The following is a 25151-nucleotide window of genomic DNA, read 5'->3' as shown; positions in this document are numbered from 1 at the left end:
AATCCATCCTAACACACAGGATTTACATGGATTTAGTGGTGCAATGGCACTGCCTGATTACAAGCACAAAGCTTTCCAATGGAATTTTGAGTCAAAGAACAGTGACTACTTTGTTGAGTTATATGCGAAATTATATGTTAGCTAGACCAATACTGGCATGCAAGAGTTACAACATGTTAGTATTTGTATTTTAGGCACTTAACACTGCAGATGTTTCACAACATTTGCGTAATGCCTCTTAAAAGGCTCTATTCTGTTTTTATGAGCCAGTGTTTACTTTTGTCTGATATTTTTTTTATGCATCTACACAACACTTCTACTACAAGGACACTGACACTGCAAACCATTGGCGTTACTCTTTATGAGATCATGATCTGCTCGCACCCTGCCAGCTTCTCCCCCCCAAAAAAGATGTTGGGGAAATTAAAAAAAAGACTGCTACAATGATTAGATAGAGATGATTTAAATAAAAAAAAAATCCTCAATGGACACAAGTTTTCAGTATTGTTAATATGCTATTTGTGTTACTGTTGGTATCAATAATGGTTGACTTGTAGTGTGAATGGACTCGGCATCACACCACTGAATCAGCATGTAAGAACTTGGAACAGCAAAACTCCACCATCAAACACCAGCCCACACTGTGAACCCATTAGTCAAGTGTGCCAAATTCTGTGATGGTTGTTGTAGCCAAGTATTCAATTCAGTGCACTCCAAAAAGGTCTGCTATTGGCAAGAAGTACAAATACGAACAAGAAACATGTGAAGAAATGCAAAAGAAGTGGATAAATAATTGAAAAATGTGAGAACAAGGAGATGATCATTTTGTGGACGTGAACATGTTTTCATGTGTTATTAGCTTATGTGTTACCAGTTTAATGTTTTTATGAAAAAAATGGAACTAAACAATTAAAACACTGCACGTGAGCAGTGTGTTTAAGCTTGTTGTTTAGTGGTGCAACATTACAATTCCTTAGATAGCAGTAAATTATTAATCAGTCAAATTTAATCAAGCATGTTACATACTACTAGGGTCCTTCTTGTATTACACAGGATTAGCAAGTGTTCAGATTGTTCTGGTACAAACATCTTGTCTAAATAGTCATAATATAGTGCTATGACTGTGCATCAGTGTATGCTGGCTGTAGTCCTTGAGAAAAATATGACCCCACTGAATGCTTAGCTTTAAACTAGCGACTTCTAAGAAAAGCTAACACAAAGAGCAAGAATGATCTCATGCAAAAATGGAACTAAATTAAACATGCCTTCGCACAATGCCAGTGTTCAAAGCATAGACAGTATAAAACATGGATGTAGTTTCTGGCTAGGAAGTGCTTTAAACCTGCTAAAAAGTCTATTTTTGCAAATCTTGTTCATACCATGTTTCAAAATGGCAGATTATCTGTGAAAATGTCTTGTGGTTGCCAGTGAGTATGTGGTTTCACAGTCAAAACTCCTCATCACATCCTTTTTATTCCCAAAATCAAGACGGTGATGGAGAAAACGCTCATCTTGAGGTTTCAAAACAAGACTGCAGAAGCAGTGGGTGATGTAACAGTAGCTACGTCCATCTTTTATACTGTCTGTGGTTCAAAATCACAAACTTCCACGCTCAAATCCAAGCAACAGCTATCCCCTTTGCTTTGCTCATGATCTGAATCTGAAGTCACTTCTAGTCATTTTTACTGTACACTGTTAAATTTATAGGCCCACAAATGGGATAGCTAATGACACTCAGCCATTATGCCTACCTTGCGTTTGTGGTCTTCTTCCTCTTGCATCTTGACCTGAAGCTTGCGCACCATCACCTGCCTTTTCCATTCAGGGATGGCTTTCCCTTGTTCATCGTGAGTAGGCACTAGAGCCTCAACATCTGTGAGGCTCGTCTTCCTCCCTGAATCCGCTTTTGCTGTGCCTCCACCACTGTTCCCATTGATCACAGAGTTGGAGGACAGCTGCTCGTTGCTCCCAGATGTTGACACGGTCCTGCCAGATCCGGAGCCAGCGGGGCTGGGGCTGGGGCTGGGACTGGGGCTGGGACTGGGACTGGGGCTGGGGCTCGGATTGGTGGGTTGTGAGGTCACTGGTGTGCTGGTTGGCGGAGGGGATGGCGGTTTGGCTGGTGGGCTAGATGATCGACTCTCTGGAGATGTAGAGTTTTCCTGAAGAGAAATAAAGGCACAGATGGAAAAAAACAAACAAACAGGAGTCACATAAATTTTAACACATGTGGCTAAAAGAGAGTGAGATTTTGACTTTCACAAATCAGGCCAGAATGTGGTTAGATTCACATATAGTTCATTTAAAATAGAGAGCGTGACATCAAATCCACAGTTGATTGTAAAAACTGTGAGTTAACTTTCAGAACGATCCCTTCTGCATGAGTCACTGTCTGTAGCTAAGGAAGCTAAGTGACCTACATTGTTTCCTGTGGGCCCGCTGTTGGAAAACACAGTGGTGTAGCCTTTACTGTGAGGTGTGGGCTTGAGGCTCTTCCCTGCCTTGATCTCTGCCAGCAGCTCCGAGTTGTCGCCGGTGGGGGACATCATGTTGAAAGATTTTGCGCCTGCGGACAAAAGGACGGAGCAGGCAAGTGAAACCAGGTAGAAAGATTGAGCAGAGAGAGATGGATACAGACAGACTGAGAGAGATAGACTGATGAGGAGAAGAAGGGCTTGAGTGGCATTTCACTGTTAAATATTTCATCCAATCAGCAAGGTAACAATGCTGACCTGGAGCATGTTGGACAATGATGGGAGGTCATAATGGTATTCTAAACCTCACTCATGGATAAGCTAGATACGTTTCTTTTTAGATTTGATTACTCTGGTTGGCATCTGCCTTTATTCCTGCTGGGGTCGAATGTTTGCTGGAGACGTAAATATCGTTGGGCAACTGTTAAATCGGCCAACAGCTGGAGTGAGCCAGGATTAAATGAGGATGAGCAATTAAATATACTTTCATTACAGTGAACTCAAAGAACAGAGACACACATTCTCTTTCATTGTCATCTGACCATTATCGTTACAGCTCAGCTGCTGTTAAACACCCTAAAAAGATATACATTCAGTTCCCGTTTACAATAATCTACTGAATGAATCCTTCAACAAATTTAACTACACTTCAACTTCAAACTCTGTTTCAATGCAATTGAAAATTAACTTCATTTTCACTTTTAAAGGAAAAATAAAATTGGTCCTATGCCAATCAGGCAATGTCAAAATATGCCGCTAATTTATGCAATTATACATATAGATCAGCTTTTCAAAATGATTATACTAACCATAAAGAAAACCATAAAGTACTGCATGCAAGCACCACTGCAGCTGTCGTTTGAGTTCTTAAGCAAGAAAACATTTAAAGTGTAAATGGAAAAAGCTCAAAGATGATGCTGTAGTGCACAACAAACAGTTACGCATATCTTTTTACCAGGATTTAAATGTAGAATATTTTGAAGCAAACGCACAAAAGGACACCTCACCTGTTTTTGCGAATGTTTTTTTCTAGGAAAATAAATATCCTCAATCCTTCATTGTTTACTCATCCTCTATGTGCAGAATGGAAAAAAACAAAACAAAAAAGAGTCCTACTGAAAAAGTGCTCCCTGTTGAGACAACCGCAATGCTCCGGCCGGACACAAAGACTCGCTAGCGTGCCACCCCACCTCACTCTCCCTGCTCTCTCTGTCTCTCTCGTGGGGAGGAGAGAACAGCTTTCCATTAAAGACCTATCATCACAGTTGGGGGAAATCTAAAGGAATCACCCGTAACTGGAAGTGACAGCCAGCCATTGGCAAGCCAGCTAGGAATTAACACACACAAACGCACACACACACACCGTGTTTCAATCCCCGGCTTCTCAGTGCCCACAGCCAGACCAAGATTCAGTTCGCTCGACCTGATAAACTGTTTCGAGACACATACAGCTGTCCCTCATATTTTCTGCATCACATAGAGAGAGAAAGAGAGATAGAGAGAAAGAGAGAGAGAGCGAAAGAGAGAGAGATTTGCCTGTGTGTGACACCACTAAGCCTTTTTACAATGTGTGCTTGATTGAAACTGTGGCCTGTGTAAAGCTTCAGGATAAAAAAGAAAGAGCTGAAACACCTTTGACAGCTATTTAAATTCATTTTAAAAAGCTCAGTACATCGCACGAGAGGTACAAATCTAAAATATCCTGGGCTAAAATGTAACTAGATCAGTTGCACATAAGCATGATTAAATGCTTTTTCAAACTTAAAAACAGCTAAACAACATTAAACAGCTGTATCTTTCAAAAAAAAAGACACATTCTAAGTTGGTGTGCTTGCAACTTTTTGAAAAGAGATTAAAATGTGTGTTTTTGAGTCTTTGCTAGTACGATTGTATTTAGCCTGGGATGTGGGTGGAGAGAGGGTGGAGGTTTGATGAAGAGACTCACACAGTGGGCAAACAGTGTGACATGTTCCTATGGCGTGTTGCTGTTAAGGTCAGCTATGACCTATGATATAAAAAGCAGGATCCTTTGCACCCTTACAAACAGAAAACCACAGGGACACAAACCTCTTCATTCAGCCGCCTGGTTTGTTGCTCCAAGATTAATAGAAGGTTTTTAATTTTATGGCCTGTTTATCACTACTGGTTAATTCTGTTGAACAAATCATTAGATGAAAATGTGCGCAGTACAATATAAAAGGTAAGCGGTTGTTCTCAATAGAAGAGCAACAGGACAATAAAGGACTCGTAACCATCGCCATTGTTGCAGCAGCATTTGGAATTTGCCACTTGTTCTGCTGCTGTGGCGACAACGAGTGTTTGAGCTGTAAATTTATCTTAAGCTCTCAAACGAGTTGGTGGTGTTTCATTTTATGACCACTAAACAACTTGTTTAACAGTGTCACGCGACTCATGCCATTAGCGAGCACACACCACTCTTTAGCTTTAAGTCTTTTATTGCTCTCCTACCATTGGTCGGCAGAAGGAGCATGAACAGATAGGACAGTTGGATAATTGCTGAACAAAGCGTACAGATAACATAAAGAGACTGTAAAAAGGTATAATTGTCACTTATGCTATAGCCAGGTTATATTTTAATGGTGCGTTTACTTACAGCTTTGTTTAAGGTAACAAAACGCCTCGCCTGCTGTACTTGTTACAAAATGTTTCTTAATTAGATTGTAATGTTGAATTTTCTGTTATTCTGTGTTTTATGTTGCCGTTTCACTGATTCTGAAATCTTAGTAAAAATCTTTTTTTTTTTTATGTTGTTTTACCTGGAATACAGTCACTCTGCACTAATACTAGTCCTCACTGTATTGACCATGCGGCATTGGGTAAAAATAGATAAAAAAATGTAGGTAATCATTCAAACATTGCCTTTGTTAACAGCAATTACGGTCACATTGTACTTAAAAGTAAATTTCTTTCAGTTCAGTTTTCAAAGGGTGATAGAACAGCTGCTTTGATAAATTGGATACATATGGTTTGAAATAACATCTCATATAAAGTTATTTACATAAAATGCTATGGACAGGTTAAAATGCTCTAGAATTTAGACAAATGTTATAAAATGTCATGTAAGTGGGAAGGACAACTGTGAACTCTGAACGTATCTAAACAGGATGAAGTGATTTAGCTTAAATGCAATTGATTCGCAGTCTCTACTTACTCTTCATCTGTCTAAGTGCTCCTCCCTCAGCCTGTGAGGCAGAGTTATCTCCGCCTTGACAGAGCACATGGTGGCAGGCAAGAAGAGGGAAAAAACAAAAGAAACAAAACAGAGAGAAGTGCATGGAGAGCAAACAGGAGAGATAAAGAACATGTAAACAGAAACGTATAAAGCAGAAAAGCAATGCTGAATTGAAAGTGACAGTTTATAACCAGGCGACATCAATGTATTTAGAATTACAAGAGAAAAAAGTATTTTGTATGTGTCACTCTTCATGTAATATCTTTATCAGGTAAAACTGATATCTGCCTATCATTAACAAATTCTTTAAGCAAAGATTTTTGGTATTTTTGCTCAGTTTCCAGTTTGCTTTTGTAGTATACTGACCAATAGTATAAGCAGGAAGTTATGTATGTAGACATGTATGCAAAGAATGGCAGATGTCAGCTCCAAGAACTGGATTTGTCATAATCAAATTTAGGAACTTCACTTTCACTGAATTTCCTTGTATATTAATGAGTTTCTAGAAAAAGGAAATGCATTAATAAACGTTAGAACAAGATAAATATTTTGTTTTTCCGATCACAAATCTTAAAACACTTATGTATTTTAAAATTCCACATTTTTAGCACTTAAAAAACAGCCTTATACAAAAGTTAAAATTTCCCTGCAACTCGAGCGGCATGTGCACCGTCAGACTGCATCATCCAGTGCGTCCAGGGCACTTAAGGAAATGGCTGAACACTAAACCAGTTCTCAGGGTAATGCTAGCGCTACATCATTAATTTATAATCTCTTATTTAGAATGCTAGGGTCAGACTCAACTCATCTTTACCCAGGGTGATTACTTTGTACCCATTAATACACCAGTCTCTGCTTTCTAGGACTAATATAGCAGGAAACAAAGATGGGGGGAAAAGTATTGAGATTAGGGAAAAAAGCAGGTTTGGTTGACTTACTTCCTGATGACGAAGATGGGCGTCGTTGATTGGTGGGCGTGGCGTTGGCAGTATTTTGAGGGGTTTGTGTCTCCGGAGGCAGAGGAGGAGGTGGCGGGGGTGTTGGCATTGGATTGCTTGGGGGAAGAGGTGGTGGTGGAGGAGGTGGTGGTTGAGGGACAGATTCCTCTGTAGTCACATTTTCAGAGCTTTGGGCGGGATTTTCATTTGGCTCCTCCAATAACACAGAACCCTGAACCAGCAAAAGGGAGAGTAAAAAAAATGTCACTCATTCTGCATTCTGAGGTTTTGTCTTAAAAACGACATTGTTGTTAACTGGAAACACTGCTTTATCCTGAAAGAATTAAAATAACACTTATTTTTGCTCCACAAATTAAATATTTTTTTTGCATACTCTTGAGAGTTTCTTTGCGCCTTACAAAAACAGTTTGTTTTTTTTCAGTGTTGGAAATATTAAAAAAAATTCACTGGTGAAAAAAAGATGCCACGACATTTATCTAAAATAATATCTGAGAAAGCTTGAGATTCCTGCACTGAGGCTTGACAGGCGCAAATGTATAGTGGCACCATACCTCAGCTTCCTCCTGTCTTTCATTAACTCATAACAACACAATGCCTTTTGCTAATAACAGCTAATATGACATAATCTCAAGGGGGAAAGGTCTGAGGGGAAAACAGCCATCTGTCACTGCCCCACCCAGTGCATACGTCTGACACACTCTGAAAGTGTGCCTTACCTCCTGTGGAGACAAATTAATAGACCATGACATTTAACTCGACTCCACCGCTCCATTATTCCTCAGACGTGTGCTTGTCATTGTTGCCGCCTTTACTTTTCAAACCCCCCAGAGAGCTGGAAGGGGGTTGGCCATGTCCAGATGGGTCTTGGCAGCACGTGCCGCTTCTGCTGATTAGCCAGCCCATCTGCTAGGGTTGTGCTGAGACCAGGAGGGGCCCCGCTGAGGCCTTAATTGGCTCAATGAGGATTATAACCCATGTCATCCAAAACACCCCCACCCCTGATACCCATGAGATTATAAGAACACCTCTCTAGGGATGTTGGTGAGAGTCTGCCAGATTCTATTCATTCAGCTGCCTGTGAAGGTATGTGGCAACAAGCACACAGCTTATATTTAATACTGGGATTGACATGCAAATGCGAACAGAAATTTTCCTTGATCAACTTTTCAGGGCACCTACAATGGCACATAATTTTGGACTAACCTTTTGTCCTTTCTGGGGAAATTCTGTTGTGCAAGCGCATTATGTCAATGGTGACCGAGTAGGCTAATAAATAGTGCCTAAGTCAATAAAAAAGCATTATCAAAATGTTTGCATTGCAGTCTGATGTACATGTGGGGGATTTTATTACAGCCTAACACATACAAGCTGGCCACTTATCTAACAAATACGTTCAGCTTCAGTGGGATTTTCCTTTTTGTGTCCCTTTCGTTGGTGATTTCTTGCTAAGTGCTTTGTTGTCAGCGATCATACTGAGTTTGATCTACTGTAGCCTCTTGGACAGTTTACACAATGGGGTGGAGACTCAAGAGGCAATGGAAATAAGGGGATAATTTGGATCAGGTGGCAAACAAAAGCTCAAGAGGACGCAACATTATATAACATTCTGAGTGGCAATGCTTAGGCAAATAGTGGAGCCAGTTTTGTAACCGAATGCCATCGTCAGCAAGCTAAACCTCAGACTGGAATGACCTTATAAGGAGTTAAGAAAGGAAAAAGGAGAAAAGGAGCCTTCATGGAAGAACCAGGGCACACTATGTCAACCCACTACTAACCTTACATCCATCAGACATCAGCTCATGTACTGACTTTCAATGTCACCAAAAATAGTGAGATAACTGAATTATAACAAAGTAATATTTATTTTTATATTTTTGTATAATGCACACAATATTAAGCTGCCTTGTGTTAAAAAAGGTATGTCACATAAAGAAATAAAAGCAAACATACCAGGGCAAAAAAGCATTTTTCACACACATTTCCAGAAACATATAGACAAGTACATACATTAAAATAAGAACCTATAATACAACAAACATATAAAGAGGCAGACATATTATTATCATTTTTAACCATGTATAGTTTGCAGAAACGGCAGAGCTCGGGCTCACCTCCTCGTTGGGTGCCATGATTTTGCTCCCACAAGGCTCGGCCGTGTCGCTCCCCAGGGTTTTGTAGTAGTCCCCAGTGCTGGGCTGCTTGTTGAAACTCCTTGACTTCCTGTTTGAATCCACACGGCACAATTTGTCGTGGCTCTCTCCAAGAGTCAACTGATTAAGAGATTCAAACAAGAGAGAGAAAGGAGAAATATAATTTATGTTGTTTAACCCACCGACTTTCACAGGAGTACATTAACGCTTTTTTTTTTAGTTTGAAGTGCATGTAAAACCAGTCAATGAATGATTGCTATCGATAGACTGATTATTGGAATTGGATGCAAAAATGTATAATCATTTATGTTGTGCTGAATTGCATTGAATTATTTTATTGTGACTTATAATCATTGTCAATGCTTTGGGAGTGAACCTTTCATTCTGCGATGCTATGTACAACATATTTACCATCTTTTATTCCCAGATTAGCCTTCTCTTGTGACCAAAGTGGCTTTATTCACTCACAACACTTCACAACAAGGCTTTAGTTTGGTTCAATAGTCATTGATATTTCATGCTAAATTTGTGGAGCTATAGGACATAATGGTTCACATGCAATGCAACTTTTACACCAGCGTAAGGGAGACCGTTCTTTAAGAGCAAGGTCAGAGGTCACTAACTTGAACCTTTAGTTATGGGCTCTCACTTTCCACTCCGACATCTATCCAACAATTGGAGCTGTAAAGCCAGGATATCAAAGCTGGTGTTAAAAGAAACTGTGTGGGTTAAAGCGTGCATATACATGAGAGTTACCAGGTTACTGGACAGTAGCGATGGATGCGATCACATTGCATTATGACTAACATGCTTTTCCAGTCTTTCTGTGGACAGATTTTACTAATGCAAAAAGCCTCAAATTTGCATTTACTCAACTCAAATCATGTTCAATGAAAACTTTTTAAAATTGAAATGATTGATTTTCAAAAGTGTACACTACAAAATGTGTGTAAAAGACAACACAGCACATTTTTAATGTTTAATGTCAAAAATGAACCTTAAAAGCTTTCAGCTACAAGCGTGCGAGAGTCGTTGACGGAAAAAAAATACAATTACTTTGCCTTTCAAATCCAGGGCTAGGCAACAGACTTGCGGTCATTTACATTGTAATGCGTGCATAGGTCATGGCTTCGCACAAAATCCAGACAAGAGCACAGTGTTTAACATAACCAATAATTGACAGCTGACCCCTGACCTCTCCTCCTCTGTGGTGTCATGTTCTGAGTTTTTATAAGCCTATTTAACTTTGTTGACTCATGTCTGCTGTCACAGAAATGGTCCCTGAGCACTCATCAAGTAGGAGAGTAATGTGAGCTGGGGAGTGCTACAGATGGTTTGTCATCCTCCAGGGAGGTGGGTCAACAATAGCAATTGTACAAAGCATTATAGCTGCCCCCCGCTCCCATCAGCCACAGAGAAGCATACACACAGACAACCTTTCTTCCCATTATATAGATCTATCTCTCAGCATAAAGTCATATGTTTTATACACACGCACGCACACACGCACGCACACACCCACAGATAGATAGATAGATAGATAGATAGATAGATAGATAGATAGATAGATAGATAGATAGATGGTCAGTATGCCTGACTACTGAAGGTTGTTTAACCTGTTTGTTGTTGAAGATGTTTAGCACATTTGCATGTAGCCTTGCAAAAGGCACGGTCGTATTAAAATATTTTGACATCCTTTAAAAGTTAAAAGCAAACTACTCAAATAACCTTTTAAAAAGTAAAGTAAATCCAACTCTAAAATTCAAGCATGACTTTTTATGCAACACACTCATCGTTCATACAGCGGCTTAAACTGCTCCAACCTGAACCTGGAGATAATATGTGAAACAATTTGTAGCATCTTTTTTCTTCATTTTTTTCCACTACGTGACAGCACTTTTTCCTGTTAACACCTTACCTCAGCGCTGAGAGTCCTCTCTTATAGCTCTCCTCCAGTACAGACAGAGTCTCATCCACAAAAACCCAGCAGAGCAAAGAAGGTAGCTGTCACCAGATCCAGAGCTTCACCTCCTCTCTCCTCAGTGCTATGCCTGTCACTTTACCTGCCCTCTCAATTTACCTACAGGTCTCATCAATAACCTATTGGGCCGGCCACAATGCTGGCAGTGATGTCACCACTAACCCGTAGACCAACCACTCCTCAACTCTGCCCGTTTCCTCTTATGCAAAACACCAACACCCATGTGTTTCCCTGACCGTGGTCAGTCACATGCAAATCTCCCAGGCTTTAGGATTATGAGAATTTTCTAGCTTTCAGGGCCCAGAATTAGCAGCAAAGATCTCATGTAAGTGAGAGTTCAAAGTCCAAATTTTTCCAGAAGGACTGCAGATGCACCCCCCCCCCCCCCCTCCTAAAATATCTTTTAGTAAGCTTTTAAAATAATTTTTTGCACATGAAGTTCCTTTACTAGATTATGAAATGGCACCATTCACTGTTTCAAGGTAATTTGTTTTCTTTCCGACGTATGTTGCGCACAATGATCTTATGTGTGCTTTCATTGTTAAATGTTAATGATGGCCGCCCAGGGCCGGTCACCTGGGTACAAAGAAGGGAGGGACGGGTGGGGGTACTAATTAAAAGCTCCACATGGCTGACGGCACATGCTCCTAGATACAAATACACACAGAACTCACCATGGAGATGATCTATGGCGAAAGGACACTTTCACTAACTGTGGACTTGATGACAGCGAACAACAACCATACACACGGCCCCTGTCTGAACAATTGATTTTTTTGTTTAATATATATGCTTGGTTTGAGTGTTTTGTGAAAGTCAAGTAAACTTGTAACTGGAGAGAGACTCATATATTAAATAAATTCACATGTACTGCAGTGTTGCAGACACTAATGTTTATGCCAGTCCTAATGGCTGCTTCTTGTCAACAACATTTTTGAGTGATCTTGGGCCAGATTAATTACTGGCATTAAGATCAAACCCATCAACCATTGTTTGTGCGTCAAGCCAGAGCCCTGCTACGGTAATGAGCATATTCTTTGCCCTTGTTAGCAATGCTAACACAATAACATCATTGTGGGTATAAGACAAGGCACATTGTTACATAAGAGTTATAGCTCACTGATTAGGCACAAGGGAAAATAACAGCTAATGGCTAGTTTATTCCCCCCCCATCCCGCTCCTTCTGTTTCTAGTCTTGGTCACATCATGTCACTTTTGGTGCTTTCCCAAAATTAATGACATCTGAAGTTTAACTAAAAGTGAGCATGTTGAAGCTGATGTTGTGTGAAGTCACATTAAAGAAATCTTCTGCTGGTCTTGCGATATAAATAAGCCAGGCTGTGAAACCCTATCCCTGCTGAGATAAATGCACAAACACTAATTTATATAAATATGGTTGCTTTCATTTTTCTGTCAGATTTTCCTCCATAGAGAGAAAATATTTGCACAACCTCATGGCACTTCCGACAAACAGCTTTTCCTCAGCTGAACCGGGAGCTTACCAGCGTCTCTTTTTTTTGGGATTTGTTGTCCACACGGCGCAAGTTGCTTTTGACTTTAAGGAACTCGGCTGCCAATGGCTCTTGTGGAGGCTGTGGAGCTGGGTAGCTGGGGGGTGGAGGGGGTGTCGGAGGAGACTCTGGGGGAGGCGGTGGGGGAAAGGGGGGCGGTGGTGGCGGAAGCTTGGAGGCTCCATCATCAGGTTCCTCATTCTTCTTGTGCGTATCGGAGCTGATGTCTGGGTTTAGCATATCCATGTATGCCTGCATGTCTGAAATGGCTGTCTCTGGTGCACCTGTGAAAACAACAGCCTGTTACAGGAAGGAAAATGTGTGCATTTGTAAAACATTCCCTCCAGTCTACATCTGATTACACAACTGAGAGATGAATGAGAAACATGAATGTCACACTAATGACGTCTGCACACAAGCCACTAGGGTGCAGCACTAGTATGGCACCTTTGACATCAAGCGACAGCAAGAAAACTGCTCCGTGCTGTTTCCTGCGCTTTGCTGACTGTACAGGGAGTGCAGAATTATTAGGCAAGTTGTATTTTTGAGGAATAATTTTATTATTGAACAACAACCATGTTCTCAATGAACCCAAACACTCATTAATATCAAAGCTGAATGTTTTTGGAAGTAGTTTTTAGTTTGTTTTTAGTTTTAGCTATTTTAGGGGGATATCTGTGTGTGCAGGTGACTATTACTGTGCATAATTATTAGGCAACTTAACAAAAAACAAATATATACCCATTTCAATTATTTATTTTTACCAGTGAAACCAATATAACATCTCCACATTCACAAATATACATTTCTGACATTCAAAAACAAAACAAAAACAAATCAGCGACCAATATAGCCACCTTTCTTTGCAAGGACACTCAAAAGCCTGCCATCCATGGATTCTGTCAGTGTTTTGATTTGTTCACCATCAACATTGCATGCAGCAGCAACCACAGCCTCCCAGACACTGTTCAGAGAGGTGTACTGTTTTCCCTCCTTGTAAATCTCACATTTGATGATGGACCACAGGTTCTCAATGGGGTTCAGATCAGGTGAACAAGGTGGCCATGTCATTAGTTTTTCTTCTTTTATACCCTTTCTTGCCAGCCATGCTGTGGAGTACTTGGACGCGTGTGATGGAGCATTGTCCTGCATGAAAATCATGTTTTTCTTGAAGGATGCAGACTTCTTCCTGTACCACTGCTTGAAGAAGGTGTCTTCCAGGAACTGGCAGTAGGACTGGGAGTTGAGCTTGACTCCATCCTCAACCCGAAAAGGCCCCACAAGCTCATCTTTGATGATACCAGCCCAAACCAGTACTCCACCTCCACCTTGCTGGCGTCTGTGTTGGACTGGAGCTCTCTGCCCTTTACCAATCCAGCCACGGGCCCATCCATCTGGCCCATCAAGACTCACTCTCATTTCATCAGTCCATAAAACCTTAGAAAAATCAGTCTTGAGATATTTCTTGGCCCAGTCTTGACGTTTCAGCTTGTGTGTCTTGTTCAGTGGTGGTCGTCTTTCAGCCTTTCTTACCTTGGCCATGTCTCTGAGTATTGCACACCTTGTGCTTTTGGGCACTCCAGTGATGTTGCAGCTCTGAAATAAACCTCTGTTGACTATTTTGAATGAAACGCTTGATTATTCGATGATCACGCTTCAGAAGCTTTGCAATTTTGAGATTGCTGCATCACTATTTTTGACTTTTCTGAGCCTGTCAAGTCCTTCTTTTGACCCATTTTGCCAAAGGAAAGGACGTTGCCTAATAATTATGCACACCTGATATAGGGTGTTGATGTCATTAGACCACACCCCTTCTCATTACAGAGATGCACATCACCTAATATGCTTAATTGGTAGTAGGCTTTCGAGCCTGTACAGCTTGGAGTAAGACAACATGCATGAAGAGGATGATGTGGACAAAATACTCATTTGCCAAAAAATTCTGCACTCCTTGTATTATTGCTGAAATGCCATAATAGTAGAGTCATGATATAGACTGAAGCAAGCCTTTCATGCAACATTCTTATTATGATGTGATTAAAAGTATATGTAGCTGTTGATCTGATCGGCATTTGTCATTCTGAAATGCTTGAAAAAGATACACATTATATCCTTAATGTGTAAAGAGCAGCAGACCTGTGTGTGCAACTGCGCTCAGCTGAGCAGGTGGGCCTCGTGACGTTGTCAAGCTGCTCCTCTTCTCCCCAGTGCTGGACTGACTGGAGTTGGCTGAGTCGTAGTTGGACAGGGAGCTGGATGGTGAACCGATGTCAAAGTGTGCTGCCTGGGCGGAAGGAGGCATGGTGGTGTTTGGGGAGGACAGGCCAGAGTCTGGCTGCTTGTACTCAAGGTCCGTCGAGGGATCCCGGGACAAAACGCGGTGCTCCACACTCTGCGAGGGGACGAGTTTTATGAACATTCAATTTTCACGATTGTTCAATTTATTCTACTTGGTTGTCTGATATATAGATATCATTTCCACATTACTAAAACAAAGCAAAAAGCATTTGTACATCAATTAATTCTTTATTAATCATTAATAAAACACATCTGGTTCATTAATTTTTAGATTTAGAAAGATACAGGGTCATTATGGCAGGCTCATAAATTTGTCTCTTATTAAAATCTACATGTGCATTCATCAGCTGTTAAATCTCACTGCTACTCAGTCCCTGGTGACTTAACGAGGAGAAGAACAGCATTACAGGCACACTAATGAAACACCTCACAGCTAGTGAGAATGGCTCTGGGGATCTTTTTGCTTTTCCCACAATGCAGGACTCAATTGGCTGAATGCGCCCCATGAGAAAGAGCACAAGAAGAGAGAAATATGTCATCGATGCCAAACGAGCTCTGTGAGAAAGAATTATTCCCCTGGCCACTCAGGAACTTCAGAGGGTTAAGGCCATGGAGAGCACTGTGTGTCAGGTAGCTTGACTAATTATCTGAGTCTGAAGTCTGTCATGGGAGGCAGGTTCATAGAAAGCTAAACATTATTGAAATATCTCCATTATTCATTCATTCTATCTATCTATCTATCTATCTATCTATCTATCTATCTATCTATCTATCTATCTATCTATCTATCTATCTATCTGTCTGTCTGTCTGTCTGTCTGTCTGTCTGTCTGTCTATCTGTGGGTGTGTGCATGCGTGTGTGTGTATAAAACATATGACTTTATGCTGACTTCCATCCATCCATCCATCCATCCATCCATCCATCCATCCATCCATCCATCCAACCATCCATCCAACATTTACATTTTTTTTAGACATGTACTCTTACCATGTTCTCCACAGTGTGCAGATACTTGGCACACTGGGAGTGGCCATTGTATTCGGCCAAGTCTGCTGCAGTGAAGCCATCCTGGTCCCTTATGCCCAGGTCAACTCCATTAACAACAAGGATCTGACAGCACTGAAAAGCAGACAGAGAAAGTTCCAGAGTGGATTGATGTCAGTGTTTGTGAAACAGGCTGCTTAGACTCATCTTCAATTAGCAACGATAAAAACTGTTTACACTCCACTCAGTTCAGTGTGACAGACTCTCAACATGTAAAATGTTTGACATATTGAGTGGATAAATGCAAGGCTTAGAGTACATGTTAACATAAATTGTGTTTTGTTTCACACTGCATCAGACCAGAAAAACACCATATTATATCACCACACTCCCTCACTGATCAACTAATTAATGTAAATGTCCTAGCTAAAAGCAAAATACTTAATGTAGCAGTATCATGCTTTTCTTTGATCTTCTCTTAGTTATCATTCATTTTTCTCTCTCTCATGAAAAAGTTTCTGTTTCAAAGTCTACAGAAACTTGGAAATAGTTTAAAGCATGAATTTAACAAGCTTTCTACCAAGCACCAGTGGAAGCTGGAATAAGCTTGTTGTTCTCAGACTGAGCAACCTTTGTTCTGCCCTATTGACTTGTGTTTCAGTGAGCTTCTTAAAAGTCCACACTGATCAACTCTTTTGTAAAAAAAGAAAAAAAACATAATCATGAAAAACATAGTTTTCTCTATATACTTCAACAATTCTTGAAAGAGCGCTTCTTTACACATATTCTGCTACTGTGCTGATCCAATAAGACCTAACACACACCTCAAGTTCACCATTCTCTGCAGCATCATGGAGGGGGGTCCCTCCCCAGTTGTCAGTGACGATCTCCCCACCATGCAGCAGAAGCCAGCTGAGGACCTTTGCGTGACCACGACTGGCTGCAAAATGCATCGTCGTGGCTCCGTCACCATCTCTGTCTGTCAGGCTGATCTCGGTGAAACTCATCTGCAGGAAACGAGATGGAGGTTAATGCTTAGCAGTCATCAGAAAGATTTCAGCTGCTTTTGGTCCAATTTTTGTGACTCCAGTAGTAAACGGTGGCTTTGGCACATTTTTCAAGTAAATGATGTAGGAAAATTTTGGTTAAAAGTTCAATTATGATGTGACTTCTGGTGATATCACAAGCTATTTTAGATATCACAAGCATATTATACTAATACTACTAATATTAAGTAATTTGCTTGATCATAAATATCAGTATTGTACCTTCACTTGTTCCGTTTAAAAAAAACCCCCACAATTGGCGGAGAAAAACTATTCCATTATTAAGACATGATCTACAGTGTTCTGATAGTCCAACGCACCAGCCAGACAATGACAGTGTTATGGCCCATCTGGGAAGCAGCATGCAGAGGTGTCATCCCATCATTGGCTCGAATGCTCGGATCCGCTCCACAGTCTTTGACCAGGTATTGGACAACCTCCAGATGGCCTTCCTGGCAGGCCAGGTAGAGTGGTGTGGCACCATTTTTTGTTTGGGAGTTGACAAGGCTGTAGGAAAGTGAATCAGTAAGGAAAATGAAAGACTTCTGCATAATAAGAAAAATAAAAACCAAATTGGTGATAATACAGACCTGTAAAACCCTGTTTCAATGTTATGCTTTAATGTATCATGAAAGAAAAATAATCTGGTTCATACCAGGTTCTAAATTGGTTTAAAACAACCGCTGCAGAGCAACAACATGTGATATTTGACGTTATTTGTGTAACAAAAAAAGTCCAAACTTCAGAAGCAGTGTGAGAAAAGCCAAGTACACCACATGATTCAGTAGCTTTTAGCAAAAGTGACATGAAGTGATGGTTTTCTGACATTGTTGTGAAGGAACTTTGCCCCACTCTTATTTACAGTATTGCTTTAGTTCATTGAGATTTGTGGGTATTTGATTGTACACAGCTCTCTTAAGGTCCCACCACCATATTTCAGTCAGGTGTTAATGACTGACCAATACATTCTGTTGTAGATTTGCTGATTTTTCATTTTAAATTATATTTCAATTGTCACAAAGGCAAAAAACGAAACAAAAAAAAAATCTCTTTGTGGCAATTCTGACAAAAGATGGCAGTCTTTATACTGAAGAGAAGAAACCTGGCTGTGTCTGCTCCTTACAAGATGATGGGTGTGCACGTTATTTGCCAGCCAAAACATCAGTTTCGTCATGTGTGCACAGAGCACTCTATGAAAATAACCTGAAACAACATAAGCCTTATCTTTTTAAATCTTCATATGTAAGCAATGGTATTAATCTAAAAAAACTGAAAGTGTAAGCTGTAGTTAACAATTAGCTGGGACAGGAAAAGATACACTTGTCAGCATCAACATGCAGCTATTTTGAGAACAGACAGCAGTGATGCACAGCCAGATCCTGCTCACCTTTATTACCCTTGGCTCCGCCTTCAATGCAAAACCTCATCTGATGCTTGTATCCCTTCTTGTCCCAGATCTTTATAGTCACAATGGGAGGTCAGAGAGTGAACAAAAATATCTCCACTAAATCCTATAAGGTAGTGCTTTATTTGGACTCTGACAAATGAGCAAGGAGTCTCTTAAGAGGATTATCACTCCACTGGCTTTACCTGGCTTGCTTTGTGCTCGTCCAACAGTGCAAGTAGAAAAGACAAACTGAGTAGCCAGAGAGCAACAGAAGTTGAGTAAACTGAGAGGCAGAGCTTAAGTGGATGGTTGGTTCCTGCAGAGTCAAACACAAACCTGTCGTGCTTTCCCTTAAAAGGATTTGCCTCACTTAACGCCACATGTGAATGACAATCAGTCAGGTCCTATTCTGAGACAGGAAGAGTATATGCTAAGGAATAACTTAACCTTTGAAGATCAAAAAAAGGAGGGCCTATTGGGTGACTGAGAAAAAAGCTCCAAGCAGAAGTACATACTAAATATTTCAAAATAAGAAGGGGAAGTAATCTGCATTCCTGTCATCAGGAAATGGGCAGTCAAGTTATTTATTCATGAGTGTAACAAAAGTGGGAACAATTTTATCTGCACGCAGCCATGTCTATTTATCATTAATCATAGCTGAAAATCTTGATGGTTACCAGGCTAACAAAGCACAGTCTCCCTTTGTCACAACTCTTCAAAGTGAATAGGCTTGAATTCTCTCTACCAAAGAAGTGGAGAACTGGTGTAGATTTCAAAGAGCTAAGAAAGTGCTTAGCCTTGTGTGACAACACAGCTAGCAAGTGGCACAAGGGACGCTACCTCGTCAGCCACTCATGTACACGGTAACAAAGACCAAGGTTGTCTTCATTACTAGTAAAGTAATTGATGTCACACTAATGGCCTTCTTGCTTGATAAAAGCTTGTTACCCGCTCAGTGGTTTTTCCCATCTGAATAATGAAAAATATCATATGATTTATTTAGCTTCCCAACCTGTGAGTTCTTTGTATGAAATTGTATGTTTTTACATATTTCACAATGGAAATCTGATGGCACAATACTTAGCTCTAATCTGCACCTTTTCTATATACAGTAATTGACAGCACAGCCACAAAGGTATAACTGAAACAGCGATATAAACCAGCGGGAACATACAGGGATGTCTGATGTGGTTCTACATATAAGCAACACTTCTGGCTTACATCTCTAACTGACACTGTGCATGATGAAAACTGAATAAAATATACTTTGTTTGGCTTCGTAACCAAACATCATTCATGTTGAAATCTGTGAAAGTATTTATTGATTCACTTTAAGAAACACACTGCACAGATGTTATCCTGATGGCAGGTGTGCTACCTACTTGATAAAGAAAGAAGCCTGACAAAGAAAGCTGTGGCTCAGTTGCCCACTAATCTGAAGGTTTGATCCCCAACTGCAGTCTGTGAGATGACGTGACACCGGGTACCTGATTTGTTTTTATCATCTGTGAATGAGAAAGTGAGTGTGGGCTGTAATTTAAGCACTTTGAGCGGTCACTAAGACTAGAAAAGCACTACAAAAATGCAGCCTGTTTACATTACTGCCCCTCAGTTTAAACCTGTTTTTATTAAAGAGAGCAGAAAGTGGGTCTACTCAACATGTACCAAGACGTTATTAAGAAGATTTAAAAAAAAAAAAAGTGCAGCTAAGCCACAGGCTGACTAAAAAACTCCACTGGCCTGTTTACCCTTTACTTTCCGTGTATCTGATCACGAATTCAAACAACATTATATATAAACAAGTCAGAGACAGAATAAACACCAGTTTTGAGCTGCTACACCTGTTGGACTATAACAAATGTGTTTTTCAGAGAAAAATGAGAGAGCGTACACATCTTTAGAAAACACACTTAATGTTCAATAATCTTATTAAGTACTATGGTCTAAATAAATGTTTAAACTAGCTATAATGTTCTGTCTTTTCTTATGTTTTTCAGCAGGGAGGTTTTCCCGTGCTCTTGATGCTCAGATCAGAGACATGAGCGACACCCGACCCAACACAAGGTTACTTCTTGGAGGGAGAGGACATGCTTTGTTAATAGAAATGGGTTTACATTCTGGATTTCGCTAACCATTTCAGTCATAACCACTCCTGTTTCAGCAACTGCTACGCAACAAATCTGTGAAAAGCAAGAAATGAACAAGCTGATTTGATGAAAGTAATCAAATATTTGATGCTTGTTCCTTCTGCATGTTTCCAGAGGAGGTTAAGGCGGCCACTTTTCTGGATTATCTTAATGCAGAAGTGCAACCTTTTCGACTGCATGAAGAAACTGTGGCACGACCAAAGATCTTAAGCTGCACTAATAGATTGCATAACCTGTCTGTAGCCTCTCACGCTCACTCCCTCCTTCACCATCTTACATTCATTCACTCTTTTGTGTACTGAGGCTATCAGCAGAGACACAGCCCAGGAGGGTTTTCGTTTTGGTTTACTGGGACGTGGGTGGGGGTGAACTACCAATTTAGAGGTGTATTTGAAACCCAACAGACACCCTGGAAGTAAAGACACTAATGCGTCCCGGTCTGATTGCGCACCCAAACAATGATGTTTGTTACCATTCAAAGGGGTGTGTTCTTGCTTTCATGAGTTCATGCGTATCAAGCTGATTTTTTTTTAAAGATTTAAGCTAAATGTTTTATTTATACGGATGAATAACCAAAAACACACTATTTATCAAACCATATCCACATCGGTCGGTTGCTGATAATTTGTCTTTTGGGGGATACTACAGACAACTGATGAACAGTATTTTGTAGTTTGCAACTGGCGTTAGGCCCTGAAACTACCAAATAACCTCCATAAATAATGATGACGATTTTAAAAAAGAAATTCCAAATTTGGATTCATAAGACGTGTTGTCACTAATTTGCAGTCTAGTTCTTGTGTAATATGCCATACCTCAGCCTTTTCTCCCTGTTTGCCTTCCTTAAGAACAGCTTATTGGCAGCCACAGAGTGTAACTAACAGTGAAGTGTTCCAATGTTTTTCTTGTGTTTATATTTGTAAGTTTCCTTTAATTGTGGAACTTTGTTTTGTAATTGGTGGTAGCGGAAGTAACGTGCAGCACGGACTGAGTTTGTGGTGACACTAGAGCAGAGAAGCATGGCGCTCTGTGAGTTCAGCTGCATCGTCCTACTGCTTTAAACTGGACTTAAGTTTTAAAGAACACATAAGTTAAGTTAAGTTAAATTAAACCCAATTGTGGACTCACCGTTGAGAGGAGTAGCGGCTCGCGCGAAGAACGGACTTTCTCCCGTTTGGCTACAGCAGGCAATGAGGTGTGTTCAGGGTGCCTCTGTTAATTTCAGTTTCAATGAAAGTGCCATAAAAGGGCATTTATGTGTCTATACCTTTATTGTTTGGATTTACTGTGATAAGAGTTATTGTAAACATGTTGCTTATTGCAATCGTTTTCTTTGGGTAGTTCTCACGATGATGATGATGATGACGACGCTGAGTGATCTTGTCGCCGAACATTGAATAAATCATCTGTAAACAAGAACTTGTCCGCGTGGTGGCTAACGGGAGCTACAGTGAGAACTCATCTGCTCCTTGTGAGTGGGCGAGAAAGAAAGGAACATAAGTCATCTCTAGCGTGTCTACAAGGGTCCCCAAGCTCCTGCCAGAAGCCAAGAACGGGTTTGCTCATCCTAACAATTCAAAGAAAGGACATATTGATCTTCTCAAGTGTGCTGCAGAAAATTAACCTGAAGACCATTTGCAAGTTTGGATGCTTTAAAGTGTTAATAAGGGTGTCCTGAAGTGGCTTCATTGTAGCTGCAAGCAAGAAGGTTCAAGTTTACAATTGATCATGAGTTTGAAAAATATGTGTCTTTAAGGGTTGTTAGTGATTTCAGACATGTGTTTAAGGGTTATAAGAATAAGCTACTAAAGCAGTCCTGGATTTTATGCAAGGTTTTATTCAAAGGAAGTAACCAAGTTTGTTACAAGCTATAAGCAGTGTTATTTTATGTTATCAGACTCCTTTACTTAGCCTAACATGTCAGTCACAAATCTCTCTAAACTGAGTGACAATCCTGAGGCAGAGACTGTGACCAGGCCTCAGCAAAACCCTCCACTGTGCAGTTCTCCTCTGCAAAATACAGATGGTCCACAAGAAGTTCGAGTAACATCAGATGTTCATCCATCAACAAGTAAGTGTGCGCAACAAAAAATTCAAAACCCACCTCGTAAAAGCCAGAGGTCAAGAACCTTAACTGAAAAGGGAAGAGGAATGTTAAACCAAAGGATTAAGGAGTTGGAGCAAAGTTTTAAGATCAAGTACGAAAAGTGGAAGGTTCTAGCAAAGGATGCTAACCATTCAATTTCTGACAATTGTTCAGATGAAGAGCTGCAAGCAATAATAAACAATATTAATACTGCTTCCAGCGAACTAAACACAGCATATGAAAACTGGCGTCAGGTGGACATTCCTGATAACAATGCACGCCGCAGAATTGATACTTGCGAGGAGGTAACAAGAACTGTTATTAAGACTGCACAAAGACGTTTGAGAGGAAAGGCACCAGTCAAACCACAGTTTAATGTAGATGAATCTTTTTTAATGTCTGAGAAATCATATGGCGTCAGTAAGCACTCACAGGTTTCCAGTCAATACAAACAGTCACACGTTGCATCAAGAGTCGCTTCTAAGTCCTCCAGTGCGTCATCCATGAGCAGACAAGAAGCTGCTGCTAAAATGGCTGCAGCCCAAGCAACACTGGAAATCCTTCATGAACAACAGTGTCAGCAAGCAGAGCTTCTGCAGCTGGAGGCTGAAGATAAAAGACAGATTGCAGAACAAACAGCTGAAGCCTGCAGACGACGTTTAAGAATGGAGGAAGAAGAAGCACAGTTACAAGCAAAACTTGAGGTTGAAAATGCTGCCAGGCGAAAGCTTTTGGAAGACAAACGCAAGGAACTGGAACGATTGGAAGCACTCAAACAGTTAAGGGTGGCTAAGGCAACCATGCAAGTGTATGAGCAAGAGCAAGATGAAGATTCAGAAGAAGAAATTAAGCAGTTACTGCATGGATGTAAAACTGAAAGCCAAAGGGAAGGGGACCGATTTCAGCACACAAGTCACATACATAACTCACCAGAGTTACACTTACCACAACAAGCTGTTATACATCCACAGCATGATGGTGGCATTGCAGCACTTGCCATGTTATTAGCAGATTCTATTAGTGCCAGTCGTCTTCCTATGCCAGAGCCGACAACATTCAGTGGTGACCCGCTAAAATATAAGAACTGGAAGGCTGCCTTTCAAACTTTAATCGAAAGAAAAAACATACCAGCCTCTGAGAAAATCTACTATTTGTGCAAGTACGTTAGTGGACCAGCTAAGAAGGCTGTTGAAAACTATTTCCTGTTAGGCACTGAGGCTGCTTATAAGGCAGCATGGGAAGTATTAGATGAGAGATTTGGAAACTCCTTCCTTATTGCCAAAGCCTTCAGAGACAAACTCAGTGCATGGCCCAGAATTGGCTCCAAGGACAGTCTGGAACTTCAGGAATTTGTGGACTTTCTACGGAGCTGTGAAGCTGCGGAAAGCCAGATTAAAGGTCTAGAGGTTCTTAATGATTGCAATGAGAATCAAAAAATCCTCTCCAAGCTCCCCGATTGGTTGACATCAAGGTGGAATAGGAAAGTGTTGACGATAGAGGAGGAGACTGGCAGATTTCCAAGCTTTAGCCAGTTTGTGCAGTTTCTCATAAGGGAAGCCAGGATCGCATGCAATCCTGTGACTTCACTCCATGCCTTGAAACAGTGCGATGGAGAAAAGGTCAAGCCACAACGAAACCAGACTCCTGCAGCTAAAGTTCTAACAACAAACACTGATGAGAAGATTGCTGCCAGCAGTTGTCTGTTTTGTGAAAGACCAGGCCACAGTCTGTACAAATGTAGAAAATTTTTGGAACGACCAATATTGGAACGACACAGGTTTGTTCAAGATAATAAGCTATGCTTTGGTTGCTTAAAGCCTGGACATCACTCGAGAGACTGTAAGTACAGAAGCACTTGCAGTACATGCCAGAAAAGGCATCCAACTTGCTTACACGATGATCAAAGAGAACAAAAGACACGAAAGACTGAAGGAATAAGGCAGGAAGCTAGACACAGAGAACAAAGCAATGAACAGCTAGAAGAAAGAGAAGCTATAGCAATAAGTGAAGCAACATCCAACAGAGTTCAGCATGACAACACCAACATTCAGACATCTACAATCATTCCTGTGTGGGTTTCAATGATGAAAGAGCCTGACAGAGAAACACTTGTGTATGCTCTCCTTGATACGCAAAGTGACACAACTTTCATTCTTGAGGAGGCAGCAGATTCTCTAAATGCAAAGGGGGAACAGGTCAAGCTAAAGTTATCTACTATGGCCTCTACAAACAAAGTTGTAGCTTGCCAAAGGATCTCTGGGTTGCAAGTTAGAGGATTCAACTCAGAGAAGAAAATAACTCTTCCTACAACCTACACAAGAAAGTTCATTCCGGCGAACAGAGACCACATACCCACACCAGAGACAGCAATGGCATGGCCCCATCTTGAGCAGATTGCAGATAGGATTGCTCCTCGTCAAGGGTGTGATGTTGGTCTACTAATTGGCTACAACTGTTCTCAGGCACTTCTTCCTAGAGAGGTGGTGTGCGGTGAAGAAAATCAACCATTTGCACAGAGAACAGACTTGGGATGGAGCATTATTGGACATGGCAGCCCATACGTAGACTGTGGAGACACTATTGGAGTGAGTCATCAAGTCATCACAAGGCAAGTGACACCGGAACTTCAGCTTCCATCAAGTCCCAAACAGAAAGTTCACTATGTATGCAGAACACAGATCAAGGAAGTCATCTCATCTGACATAATTAAAGCGCTTGAATGTGACTTTAATGAGAGAGTTGCTGAGGACAATCACTTCTCTCAAGATGACCTCCAGTTTTTGTCGAAATTGAAACAAGGAATCAAACACAAAGAAGATGGTCATATTGAGATGCCTCTTCCATTTAAACGAGAAAGGCCGAGCTTGCCAGACAATATGGTGTGTGCTATCCATCGCCTTAAGCACCTAGAAAGGAAATTAAGGAGAAACAGCA

General features: G+C 40.7%; 1 protein-coding gene across 2 annotated transcripts in view; it reads right to left on the bottom strand.

Annotated features, from left to right (window-relative positions):
- Window positions 1–25151, bottom strand: part of espn (espin) — a 44003-nt gene that overhangs the window by 6883 nt on the left and 11969 nt on the right. The window contains exons 3-12 of one of the 2 annotated variants that reach the window (XM_085344528.1): window positions 16918–17104; window positions 16376–16558; window positions 15555–15686; window positions 14405–14660; window positions 12260–12552; window positions 8738–8896; window positions 6606–6837; window positions 5647–5700; window positions 2421–2566; window positions 1752–2162 (exon numbers count right to left, since the gene is read on the bottom strand). In XM_085344528.1, the coding sequence (XP_085200654.1) occupies window positions 1752–2162; window positions 2421–2566; window positions 5647–5700; window positions 6606–6837; window positions 8738–8896; window positions 12260–12552; window positions 14405–14660; window positions 15555–15686; window positions 16376–16558; window positions 16918–17104 (2053 nt within the window). Of the gene's footprint in view, window positions 1–1751; window positions 2163–2420; window positions 2567–5646; window positions 5701–6605; window positions 6838–8737; window positions 8897–12259; window positions 12553–14404; window positions 14661–15554; window positions 15687–16375; window positions 16559–16917; window positions 17105–25151 lie in introns of those variants that run through there. The other variant, XM_085344530.1, reaches the window with a different exon arrangement.

This window comes from Diplotaxodon limnothrissa, linkage group LG20 (genome assembly GCF_057381915.1).
Source record: "Diplotaxodon limnothrissa isolate DT_005_m linkage group LG20, D_limnothrissa_male_GT1.1, whole genome shotgun sequence".
NCBI lineage: Eukaryota > Metazoa > Chordata > Actinopteri > Cichliformes > Cichlidae > Diplotaxodon > Diplotaxodon limnothrissa.
The sequence above is the reverse complement of the archived record's forward strand: the minus strand, read 5'-3'. Positions and strand labels throughout refer to the sequence as shown.